The sequence below is a fragment of the Rhinichthys klamathensis genome, unplaced genomic scaffold, assembly GCF_029890125.1.
Source record: "Rhinichthys klamathensis goyatoka isolate OS25496 unplaced genomic scaffold, OSU_Roscu_1.1 h1tg000125l_1, whole genome shotgun sequence".
NCBI lineage: Eukaryota > Metazoa > Chordata > Actinopteri > Cypriniformes > Leuciscidae > Rhinichthys > Rhinichthys klamathensis.
The window spans coordinates 42,244-55,926 of NW_026606662.1; the positions used below are offsets into that span (position 1 = coordinate 42,244).

Consider the following 13,683-nt stretch of genomic DNA (forward strand, 5'->3'; position numbering starts at 1 on the left):
AACATTCAGAAATAACGTTTTTATAACTTAATGGGAACGTTATGAAAACGTTCTTATAACCTAAAATTGTTAGCTGGGGAAGAGGAGCAATTCGCGATTGCACTGAACACGTTTTAAGTGCAGGCATATTCTCTGAGCGAGGCAGCGAGCCCACTCAGCCCAGAGAGAGAATTCTTACAAGAGAAGTGTATCTGAGAGCGCGCGCCCAGTTCCCGCGCGCGAGCAGAGAGATTCGCGCTGTGCATATCATATTCCGCGCGCGAGCAGAGGGATTCACGCTCGGCACATCATATTCCGCGCGCGAGCAGAGAGATTCACGCTCGCGCATAATATTAATGTACTTTCGCGCTACAATAATGCGCTCTCGACATTGGACAGGATAATAACGCCATAGAGAAGCGCTTGAGTTCAGCGAAGAACACAAATGTTTAAAGGCAGATGAAACAGCGCTGACAAACAGGAGAAACACTGCGCGCAGAATCTGAATTGATACTGAATCCATTTAGCCTACCTTGGATTTACTGTAAGGTTAGCCTAGTAATATTAACTGCACCATGAAGTGTGGGATACATATTGAATTGTATAATATTATTAATGTAGACAATGTATTAAATGACTAATGGAATATAATTATAGTATTTAATAATGTATTTAACTGTTAGGCTACTGTTTTTCATAAAAATACCATAGAAACCATAAAGTTACATTTTGCCATGATAGTGAGGTGCTAAGTTATAGGCTATGCCTGGTTTTATCTGTGGTTATCATGATCTAAATGCATGATACTGGATGACTAATGGTTAATTTTAATAAAACTCAAACAGTCAGAATATTAGGCTACATTTTACCAAATAAAAATGTGGTCGTCAAATTATTATAATTTTTTTAAACAGATGTTACTGTTTTTGTTAATACATTTAACAGAGTAGTATTAGCTTGAGTTAGGATGCAGATTTACTGTCAACTCACTGTCAAATATGCATTTCGAGACAAAACATGTAATTTGAATATTGCAGCATGCACTGCAAACTGTGCTGAAGAAATATTTTTCTATTCAGATATTAATTTAGTTAAGGAAAAATGACAAATGTTTGAATGCTCTACCTCAGATTTGTGAAAAGTTCACCTGTTTGGCAAGTGTTTGTCATGATATGTTCTGACAATAAAGAGTTAAAACCACAATTAACGCTCTGGTTTATACAACCTTCACTTAGGAGCAAAAATCTGCCTTTAAACTTGAAAGAAATAAAGATTTGACATTTATCGTGATAATTATCGATATCGACTGATATAAAAAAAAATATCGTGATAATTTTTTTGGGCCATATCGCCCAGCCCTATTGCAATATAAGCTAAATATCGCTCATTTATGCTAGAACACCCCATCTCTTCATTAAAAGGATAGTTCACCTAAAATATAATTTACTCACCCTCATTTCATCCCAGTCTCATATAACTGACTTTCTTCTGTGAAGCATAATATTTGATTTGATATTTTGAAGAATCCTAATTTATTTATTATAGCAAAAATCATACATACGGTTTATATACAATCATTATACTATTATATAATATTGTAATATTTATATATAAGCCTTGTATATAATTTACAATTGTACTGTATTGTACATTTACAATACATTTTATTAAATAAATAATATGAATATGAATAAACATTATAACATAATATTATATTTTACTTATAGGATTATATGAGCACTTTTATTCACTGATTGATTCACTTTTTTTTTACTGTCACCGTATTGAAAAGACCACTGTAAAGATTTTTACAAAATGTTCCTTCTCTGTTCCACAGACAAAATAACAGCATACATGTTTGGAACATCACGTAGGGATATAAATAATGAACATTTTGTATGAACTCTTTAATCAAATGAATTTTATGCTTGTAGAGTGTGCTACCTGGCCCTCGGTGCCGCTTCTCCATCCAGATGTAACAGTTGTTCTGAGCTACGCCCGTCTGAGAGTCCAGGAATGGCATGCGTACGCTGCGCTCCGCACACAAGCGGGCATTGTAGCTGCGGCAGTGCTCAATGGCCTCCCTGTAGAACTGGTCCCCGAGCCTGAGGAAGACACATTTGGTGAGGAATCCTGGTTTTAGCATAAACCATGTCAGTGCCACCTTCAACTAATAATTACTAGTACACATATATTTTGTTGATCCTGGAACAACATGCCTGAAAATGTAGGCCTAACCCTATCCCTACCTCTAAATTGACCCATTAGTTATCTTTAAAATCAGAGGGAAAGGATAGGTGAATAACACTGATGTAGAAGCACCTAACCCTGATTGTAAGCCGAAACTTGACATAAATTGTAAACGTGTCCCTCAAATCTGAGACATTCAACCTCATACATTAGTCAGGAGCTGTTAAGTTTTAAAGAGTCATGTAATACAGGGCTATTTTTGTTGGCTAATACCATTGTACCTCAATACAGTTTCAAAGCAAGCTTGTGTTTTGTGCTGTCGAGCCTCTGGGTCATGTTTTTTTTCACAATTCAGTTTCCCACCGATTGTTTTTGAGAGTCATGCACTTTTAGTTATAAGCACAGTCTCAATTGCACAAAGAAATGCTTACATTGTCATCCATGTTATTCCCTATAGGCAGTCAAAATAAGTCATTGAGACACAACTACCAACTTCCATATTGAAAGACAGAAGAGACACTGGACCTGAGCCAGCCTGCATGGCTTCTCTCCCCATAACTGCCTCCTGTTTCGATTAGATCACTCTTCTCTGGACTAGAGGATACACAGATATGTGAGGAATGCTGGGCTGGACAAAGAGGAGTATTCCAAATTTCCAACCCAGCATAGTGACACAAAGAGCCTCAGTGTTTGGAGGGAGCAGGAGAGAAAAAGAGCAGGCAGGTATGAAAAGCAAAGGTCTGAGAGAGACAACTGAGACAACTAACATTTGATAGCATAGTTTAACCCCAAAAGTAGGTTTGAGAATCAAGAACAAGTTCTTAAAAATAACCAGTTCCATTTTAACTAAAAAATCTGTTACGTTTAGGAAAGTTTGTAAATATGGGCAGACAGTTTGGTTCCAAACCTTTCGACTTTCTTTCTTCTGTGTAACACACACAATACATATTTAAAAAAATGTTGTCCACACAATGAAAGTCAGTTGGATCCAATGTTATTTTGAACTAAGGCTGTCACCTATATCAGATTTTCTCTACACAATTATCCTGGCTAAAATAATTCACAATAAGGATATTGTTGTGATATCTATACAAATTGTGAAGAAATAATAATGCTATCTGTGAAATTCATCTTTAACTGTGTTTATTTCATGTTTTCCTTTTTTTTGGCCATTGAATCACAAATAGAGTGTAGGGAGGCAGAGAGTGAGTTTGTAACCATAACTGTACAAAAGCACTTCCTGCAACACCCTGTCTTTTTTACAGAATTAAAAAAACTCTCACAGTGGCGAGCTACATTTTTTGGAGTGCGGGTAGAATGTTTTGCTATCATCTGCCATCAGATATGATTTTGTGTGGCAGTACAGTAGTAACCACAAATGATGTTTTATGACTAGTGGCAACAAGTGCTAAGGTGCAGTACTGCCACCCACTATGTTGGAGGGTCAACCAGATATTTACTGGCTCAAAATTAGTTATTTACAATATTATTGTTATTGTAGTATTATCAAAAAATCTCTATATATTTTTTAAATATCGCCTATATCGTCAATACCGATATACTGCATGCAACAGCCCTATTTTGGACCCCATTGACTTTAATAGTTTCAACTATTTTCATCCAAACATTCTTGTGTTCCACAGAAGAAAGGAAGTCATAGAGATTTACAACAAAATGAGAGGAGTAAATGATGACAGAATTTAGATTTTTTTACTTTTTCCTTTGTCACATTTGACATGTCATGATTATATATGTACAAGTATGTGTTTAGGAGAGATAACAGTTACTTAATGGAATAAATATGAATGTTATTGTTCTGTTGCCTAAAAATCAACTATTCATCTTTATATTATATGAAATCAAAATAGAAACCAGAATCATTAGATTCCTTATGCTTTCAGTCTCTACCCAAAAGACACTGAGAACAATATCTCCCAGATCAGCCGATGAATTATTAAATAATCTGCTTGATTCTTCTCTTGTCATTTATCTTGAAAATCTCCAGATTACATCTATTCTTCTTTCCTCCAGCATTCACTATCCTGCTCCTACCGCTCTCTTTCATGGGCTTCCTGTGTGCATTATTTCCCTGAAACGAAATGCCTGTGCTATCAGCTGGAGACTGCAGGAGTCATTATGTAAGTTGCAGTGACAGAGGCCAGCATTAGAGCGCCCACGACCTGCGCGAGAGCCTCTATCACCATAATCATCAACATGCTCCACTGGACTAAACACCCCTGATGGCTCTCAACTCAAGTTCCCTCTCAGAGTCGATCTATAACTACTTTTCAGCACCTTAAACAAAAACATAACAGCCCCTAGAGATGACAAGTGCTTACCAATGAGCGGCTGATGATGATGGTGTCTCTCAGCACCATCTTAAGGAAAGAGCTCATGTGAGAACACCGTGCTTCATACAGCCTCCCTCCCCCATACAAAACCTTTACTATAAACGGCGACCCGTATTACACTCAAGGCAAGGACTCCAGTCAACAGAGTGGAGCAGTTATGTAAACACGTGTTGGGAGACACGTATTCTCTCTGCCACCTCCCTGGAGGCACGGTGCTTGAAGGTCGTTGAGATCTTCACTCTTTTAATATTATGGACTGGGGAGAATAGAATGGATGTTTATTAAATCGGTCAAAGTATTTGATTTTCACAACCCCATAGCAGTTGCTTCTATATAGATGATGCATGTTGTGGGCAGGAAACAGAAATGTGACTTTGGTCAAGTAATATTCTTAAAATTTTGAAAGTGAAAGGCAATTATAACTGGTCTTCTCACAGTGTATATGAGCTCACCAAAATTGTGGGATGATATGACACTGGAATGTTTTGGAATAAACACTGAGCTAACAGAGCATTGTGTGGATATCAATTCTTCTGTAAGCTTAGAGGTTTTAAACATGTACAGTAGACCATTGCAAAAGGCCAACCCAATCTCAAGGCAATTCGTATGAATTTTATGAGGTGGCTAATTCGTACAAATTCATACGAGCTCACTCGTACAATTTTTGGTAAATTGTACATATTTTACCAGTTGCCCAGTTCGTATGAATTCATACGAATGACCTTCCCCTGACCCCGCCCCTAAACCTACCCATCACTGGGGTTTAGACAAATCGTACGAATTAGCCACCTTTCACTCGTACGAATTGGTCATGAGATAGCATTGAAAAGGCCTACAATTCATGATGAATTGAAAGATTAGGTGTCTGATAAACAACATGCAAAACTTATTTTATATTATTTTAATTTAATAAATAAATAATCATTATACTGCAACAATATAAGCATGATTATCTTTTTTCTTTTCTTTAATAATAATAATAATAAAAATAGTAACATCAACTGTGTTATAATTATGTATTTATGTATATTTAATGTAGCCTATATTTATTTCATTCTCACTAGTATATTTAGTATTAAATTATTTATTTTATAAAATAACAATAATTATTATTAAGCACTTATTTAAATTTTTATGTTGAAACAATAGTAATAAATAACTAACAATAAAAAACTGAACAATAAAAACATTATTATCTTATTTTTTCTACTTAATAATAATAACTATTCTTGTTATTTATGTATGATATAAATTAATGTATGTATATTTAATACATAATAGTATATTTGATATTAAATTATTATGATATATTGTTGTTGTTGTTAGTCCACACAATAAAAAATGTACTCTTTCTCTCATCAATTATTAGTATTATCATTATTTTATGCAAACAAAGCTATAATTTTTTATTTAGACTATATGTTTAAATGTAAAATGTGTTTCTCACTGGAAAATGGCACTGATCGGATCAATCAATAACCGAATTTAGAAAAAGAAATCATATATAAATGATAGGGGTGTAATGGTACACAGAAGTCACGGTTCGGTTCATACCTCGGTTCAGACATCACGGTTCGGTACGAGTTCGGTACAATGGAGGGAAAAGCAAAACAAAAAAGGAGGGGGCTGGATTAAAGGAAAATAAATGTCTTAAACCTTGTATTTTTAAAATAAGTTTTATTAATAAAGTAAAGGCATAGAACCAGTTTAGAGAGAGAGCGCGCGCAACTGACTGGGAAACCGAAGTTTTCCCAAACTTGCGATCTTAAAGAGGCCGGCGGGTCCTTATGTGGGTCGCCACCACTCGCCATACTCGTCCTTATTGCTGCCAGAGAATGTCTAATAAGGGGAGAACTTCCACTCTCAGTAAACTTCCGGCTTCTGAACTGGTTGCAGTTCCACTCTGGTTCCATATGAGGGCGCTCACAGGACGAGTGCAGAATGAATGGAGGTCTATGGAGCTATACCCCTCAAAATCCACTTTTCGCAGGATATAATTTTTTGTCTAGTAATTTGAATGATGTATTCGAAAGGAGATGCAAAGAAATTACACATTGCTGGGTGTTAGATTTTTTAGAGTCACTTATTTGCTTTAAAAAGTCTTTTAAAATGTCAATGACGTCATACACATCATATGACCAGAGATCCTGCTTTACGGCAATCCTTCAGTCACTTTGGTGCTTTCGCGCTCTGCACTTTTTTTCTCTCTCGAGGCATCGACAACACAGCTGACACGTGCTAGAAGAGTGTTTGTGTTTGTTAAACTAAAGTTCTTAACATTCTGGTCCCGCTTCGGATGCCACGATGCCATCAAGCGGTATCTTTGGTCGTAATCAGTCCTTCACTGACCAACCAGCGTTCATTAGCAGAATGCTAGCGTGTTATGGGCAACAACAACTCAAGCTGTAAGAAACTGAAAGGACATAAGTACTCGTTCATTCAACTTTCGACCTATAACCAATGTTGAACTTGCAAAACCTACAATAAAATCTGAGATTTCTCAACGGCAATCGGGTGAAAGAAACAAATTTAGCCGTTTAGCTCCATAGACTCCCATTCATTTTGCACTCGGGTGATCGCCCCCAGTGGAACTCTGGTGGAACTACAACCAAAATTCGGTACAATAGGACTTAATAGGGAGTGGCCAGGCTCTCCGTAGACGGGCTCTGGTGCTGCTATCTCTGACTCACTCATTGGACCGCCGTAGACCTGTCTATGCGTCGACCTGACAAAAAAACAATAGGTTACTTGCGTAACCCAGGTTCTCTGAGGTGTCTCACTATGGGATACGCCCCTTCCGCGTGTTCCTCAGAAGCCCTATTACATTACGCCAGCCCCAATTGGCTGGCAGACATGACGTTATGTCTGGGAGTGGCTACCCACCCCTCCGTATAGACCAATTTTCAGTTGGTAAACATGGTGACATTTTTTTGTGGGCGGAGCTTAAGTGGTGGCAGAACGATCCCTCAGGCCGTTTCCCTAACGTTAGTTTGCAAGTTTTGCTAGCTTGTTTTTTCACAATGACTGGAGAAAATCCGATTTTATCATAATGTGCAAGGTCACTCACTGTCCAGGGCTGCGATTGTTATTTGCAAAAGTTAATTTTAACGGATGGAACCAGATTGGCTGACCCGTACTGTACACGCTGTCAATGGATGGACGATCTGACAGGATTAACGTTAACGCTACCTCCGGTTGAGTGGCCTGACTTCTACACCTAACGTTACCTGATAGAGAAACAGAGCGGAGATAGAAACTGATGGCATATAAATCTTTAGATGCCTATAACTATGTGCTGAATGGTCTTGTACAAGACTTGTGTGGTACGATCCGCAGTTCTGCCTAGCCAGCGCCAAGAAGACGACAATGTAAAGAGTGACATTACGGTGCAATTTTAATGATGTGAATATTTTCTAGAAATAAAAATTCCAGATACAGCATATTCATTTTTCATCGATTCTTGCACCCAACAACACAACAACATGACATTTAATAATAATAATTTAAGCTCCTTATTATGTAGCCGAATCTGTGCTGGTTTGTATTGGCCGCCTCCAGTTTTCCCTTTGTTTTGCCTCCAGCTAGCGCCGTGACATAACTGTGACGTCGGCTCGAAATTGGTCTATAAGAGGAGCGACGCAACGTCATTACGACATTCAAAACAAGCACACCTCTTCCTCGCTTCACACAGCAAGGAGGGTGATCTGGTGAGACACCTCACTTAATGCAATCAGAGAACCGGGGTTACGCAAATAACCTATTGTTCTCTTTCAAGCATACATTTCGGTGTCTCACTATGGGATATCCTAACTCCCGTATTGCCAGATAGCCTGCCTCGAAGTCTCCTGCCAACCACAGCACCGCCTCCAGGGCTGGACGAGTCATGACTTATGACTCAACTCCAACGCTCAATAAACGCATGTGCTAAAGTTTGAGTTGTAACATCCAGTTTATAAAACCTAGCAAATGTATGCGGCGAGGACCAACTATCCTGTATCATGACTCCTTTAAAAAGAGCCCACGAAGTTGACATTCCCCTTGTTGAGTGTGCACTTAAACCAGCTGGGGGTGCATGACCCTTACTGGAGTATGCCAATGAAATCGCCTCCACTATCCAGTGAGACAAACGCTGCTTACTTAGTAATCGGCTTCCCCGTACGTGGCTTCACCCAAGATCCGAACAGCTGATCACTCTCCCGGAACCCTCTGGTTCTTTCGATGCAAATGCGTAAAGCACGCACTGGACACAACTCATTTAACTTTTGCTGTTTTGACGAAGGAAAAGGTGGTGGATAGAAAGCTCTTAACTTCAAAGGAGTGATAGAATTAACTATTTTGGGCATAAATGCAGGATTAGGCCTCAGAACTACCCCTGCATCCCCGGGCATGAACTGTATACATGCTGAATGCACCGAAAGTGCGTGAATCTCACTACGCGCTTTGCCGAAGCCAAGGCTAGCAGCAGCGCCGTCTTAAACGACAATATTTTTAAATCAATCTTGTCCAGTGGCTCAAATGGTGACAATTGAGAGAGCATCAAGTACCAGTGCTAAATCCCATGAATGGGAAAGCGGTTTAGAAACTGGTAAAGCACAACGCGTGCTCTTCATGAACATGCATACTAAAGGATGCTGCCCAACAGTTTTATTATCAAAACCTATGTGACAAGCAGAAATAACGGCCAAATACACTTTTATGGTTGAAAACGCTTTCCCTTGATCTATCAAATCCTGTAAAAATGATAGAACGACTGCCACTGAGCACTGAAAGGGAATCTCGTGCTTAGCCGCGCACCAGCGCTCAAACACACCCCATTTGCACTCATAGAGAAACCTAGTCGACGAAGCTGTATGGTTCTGATAACACTGTCAGACAGACCGATTGTATTCAAATTGAACCACTCACTGGCCAGGCCCATAGTGCCAAACGTTCTGGGTGGGGATGAAAGATGCCCCCCCCCCCCCCCCCCCCAACTTAGTCCCTCCTCTCTCACTCTGTAGAGTGTTGGGGATATTAACGCTATTGGTGGGAACGCATAGAGGAGAGTGCGAGGCCAATCGTGTGCCAGCTAGGGGTGTAAATATTAATCGATTCGTATCGATCCATCGATTATAGAGCCGACGATTCGATGCATCGATGCGTCCGCAACAGTATCGATTAATGTGTTTATTTTGCCGCCTGTCTCTTCGCCTGTCTATTTTCAGCATCAGCTCCGACATATGCGTACAACCTATTCCTAAGCTGCGGGTGGCGCTAACCTCATTATTGTCTTCTACTTCACACCGCTTCACACGCGTTACTTACGTTTCACAGTCTATCTATGTTCACACACATTGTTGAGTCTGTCTTTCAAGAGCGATGGAACCGTCAGAGCGAGCTGGCAATGAAAGTGAAATGTTACACACTCCAGTCGGCGTCAAGTCATGGGTGTGGAAGTATTTTGGCTTCAAGAAAACAGATGGAGCAGTGGTAAGAGATGTTGCCGTTTGCAAAGAAGACTGCTATAGTGTAACATACACATTATGTGAATAGAATACTGTGGCGAGCAGGACGCGGCCGACGTGAGAGAACGGCGCGAGGCCGGTGGTGTGAGTGTTAATGAACGTCACCTGTGAGACGCACCGGTCTCGCATCTCTCACGAAGGAGCGGAAGCATAAAAAGAGGAGCGACGAGCTGAAGATCGAGAGACCGGTGCGTCTCACAGGTGACGTTCATTAAATGCCACCGGCCAAGCGCCGTTCTTTAACGTCGGCCGCGTCCTGCTCGCCACAAATGTTGTTTCTGTATTCTCAATAAAAGGCTAATTTTTTTTGTTTTGATTTTGATTTATTTGAAACTAGATATCATGTACAAAAAAAATATCGAGTATTGAATCGTATCGAATCGAATCGTATCGTGGGAAATTCTGAAGTATCGAAAATAATCGAATCGTTGGCTTAAGAAATCGGTATCGTAGAGAATCGTCATTAAGGCTCCGATTTACACCCCTAGTGCCAGCGCATCTATCCCCAGAGGCGTGCTCTGATCTTTCAGGGAGAAAAATCAGAAAATATCGCTTTGCCGTATATTTTCCAGATCTGCTCGACCACTTCCCTGTTCAATATCCACTCCCCGTAAAGTGGATTGCCCCTGGACAGCAGATCCGCTCCCCGGGTTCATGACACCCTGTACGTGCGTCGCTCTCAGGGATGAAAGATTGGCATTGCTCCACAAAATCAGTTTGCTTGCCAGCATGTGCAAGGTAAGTGATGTGAGGCCCCCCTGTCGATTTATATAAGCCACAACTGTAGTGTTGTCCATTCTCATGAGAACATGATGCCCTTTCAGAAAAGGGAGAAAATGCTTCATTGTCAGAAACACGGCCAGCATTTCCAGGTAGTTTATGTGAAGATTGATCAGATGATGACCCCATCCTCCATTCACTATTCTGCCCTCGTAAATGCCCCCCAACCGGACAATGACGCGTCCGTCGTTATGACTTTTCTGGCTTGAACCACTCCCATGGGTACCCCTTAAACCAGAAAGGTTGGGTGTCTCCACTGGCGCAGTGCAAAGACTGCCTCTGAAATCACTCTCACTCTCCTTCGGCAGTGCCTTAATGGGTCCAGTCTCAGAGACGCTATCCAGCGCTGAAATTCTCTCATAAACAGTCTGATAAGGGAATAACTATTAGGGCTGAGGCCATCAGTCCCAATAGTCTGAGGCATGTGCGGAAAGAGACATTTTTCCTCCTCTGAAATTCGGCCAGGCATCGGGTGAATTTCTCCACCCTGTCCTCTGACAGTCGCGCTCTGAAAGTCACAGAGTCCAGTGACAGCCCCAGATATGTTATGGACTGTGCGGGAATCAGAACACTCTTTTCGGTGTTTAGTTTTAAGCCCAGTTTCTGTATGTGTTCCAGAAGAATGGTTGTGTGGTATCTCACTTCTTGTTCTGACTGAGCTGTCACCAACCAGTCGTCTATGTAAGTAGCGGGACGAATGCCCTTTTCCCTGAGCGGGGTCAGGGCCGCTTCTGTACATTTTATGAATACTCTGGGACTGAGAGACATGCCAAATGGCAGAACTAGGTATTTGTATGTCACTCAAAGGAAAGCAAACCTCAGGAATTTCTTGTGGGGTGGGTATATCTTTATGTGAAAATATGCGTCCTTCAGGTCGATCGATGTAAACCAATCGCCTGGGCGCACCAGTTTTAGGAGTGTAGAATGAGTGAGCATTCTGAACTTGTACTTCCTTAGGTATTTGTTCAGTGCACGCAGATCTAATATGGGACGAAGGGCACGAGTTCCTTTCTTTGGGACGAGAAAGTATCTCGACTAAAACCCACTGTGGCTCGGGCGGTACCACTCTTATTGCCCTTTTGTTCAACACCGAATAAATTTCGTCCTGAAGAACATGTTTTAACTCTCCCCGCACATGAGAATGAATTATCCCTTTGAAATGCGGGGGGGGGGGGTCTGGGGGGGGGGGGGGGGGGGTCTGGGGGGACGGGGGGGGGGGGGAGTGGCAAACTGCAGTCGGTACCCGAATTGTATTGTCTTTAATACCCAGCGGGACTGTGTGCACTCTCGCCAATTGTTTATTCGCAGCGTTCTGGTGCAATCGTGTGGCTGGGTCATGAACGAGTTCGTGGTGTGGTCTGTACTGCGCATGCGTGAGCACTTAACGCTTGGACAGAGTCTGGGTGACCCATCACCTCTAAGGGATCGAAAGCTCCCCGAGGTGATGTTATAATGTGTTCTGTTAACATGTTTTGCAACATTTTTTGGGGCATTGTGTTTTGCAACATTCTCTGGGGGTACAGTGAAAACTTTATTGAATTTTGAACATGAAAAGTGCTTGTGACTAGTGGGTTGGTATGCACCACTGCACCGTTTCTTTTACTTTTCACCGCTCTGCTTCCTCTAGCCCAACCGGGCGCTGTTTTCCCCACAGAACATCTGTGAACAGTGGAACTCGTGATTTGACGAACGCTGAACGTGTGAGGGTCGGGAGCTAGCAAACTGGGGGGTTGTTGACTCCCTTCCCTGGGGAAGACCCTGTCAAACGGTCTTCTTCTTCCTCCTTGCTCCCTGAAGATGGGGATGAGGTTGAGGAGCTGGCTGGGCCGTCTGAGCTGCTGCAGGCAGATAGTTCTTCCTAGGCCAGGCAGATCTCTGTTCCTGTGCTCCGCTCTGACCCGCTGCATTCACGTCAGTTCTGCTTTATAAGCGTGTTCCGTCATGCTCGACTGGAAACTTTAGATGGCAACGTCGGACTTGCAGCCGCCGTGCGCTTCGGTTGCAAGTGCGCGGCAACTAATGGCTCCATGGGGGGCATTCGGAGAAGGCCTTCCTTTTGCATCCCCTCCACATCTAGTATGGAGCCACCCTGCACGGGCATCTTGCTGGTAAAAGGCTTGTCCTTCCACGTAACCGCGACCTCCTCCAGGAGCTCTGGGAAAACAGGAAGGAGCTGTCTTGCTGCCCGTTTTGCAATCGGCAGCCTCTTACCCTCATAGCGAGACGTTGCAGACTCTGCTACCACGATCGGCCACGGAATATTTAGTTTCCCTGCAGCGCATTTGCACACATCTTGCAGATCAACACTGACAAGTGGGGAGGATGGTGCCCCGCCCGCCTCTTCCGTGGATCCCGCCGCAGCAAGGAGTTGTGCCGGGTGCGCAGGCCGGGGGAGGAATGGAGAGTCCTCGAAGTCTTCCTCTTCATCAGAGAGAAGAAAGTCCGATTGCCCCTCTTCCTCAAATTCAGGCACGTAATCTTCCTCGTCTGTGCTGAGCAGACTGGGAAGAGGCATGCACACATCGAGCTGTTCACTCCAGGATAGAGCTGCCGTGGTGGGCAGTTCTACAGGCATGGATACCTGCGGGGTGGCAGCTGGCGCAGGGCTAGGAGTCATAAGGGGATCCTGGCCCGACAGGCTAGCTTGGTGTGCTAGCCTGCGATGAAGGCTCTTCATGCTGAAGCGTGCACAGTGTTCACATGTGCCGGGACTCTCGATCGCCAATTGAGCATGTTTCAGCCCGAGACATGCAGAGCAGACCTGGTGTGTGTCCTTACATGAAATTTTGTTCCTGCATGTACAGAGTCGCACAGAATCTCCCTCACTAGCCTGGATAGTCTGCATTGCTGCAGCCATCGTAGTGTCGAACAATCCTTGC

The 13,683-nt window shown here is 42.3% G+C and overlaps 1 protein-coding gene across 5 annotated transcripts in view; it reads right to left on the minus strand.

Moving 5' to 3' along the window:
- dpf3 (double PHD fingers 3) overlaps nucleotides 1–13,683 on the minus strand; it is a 50,311-nt gene that overhangs the window by 24,034 nt on the left and 12,594 nt on the right. For 4 of the 5 annotated variants that reach the window (XM_056256229.1, XM_056256228.1, XM_056256233.1 and 1 more), the window contains exon 2: nucleotides 1,924–2,084. In XM_056256229.1, coding sequence (XP_056112204.1) covers nucleotides 1,924–2,084 — 161 coding nt within the window. Of the gene's footprint in view, nucleotides 1–1,923; nucleotides 2,085–4,508; nucleotides 4,611–13,683 lie in introns of those variants that run through there. The other variant, XM_056256232.1, reaches the window with a different exon arrangement.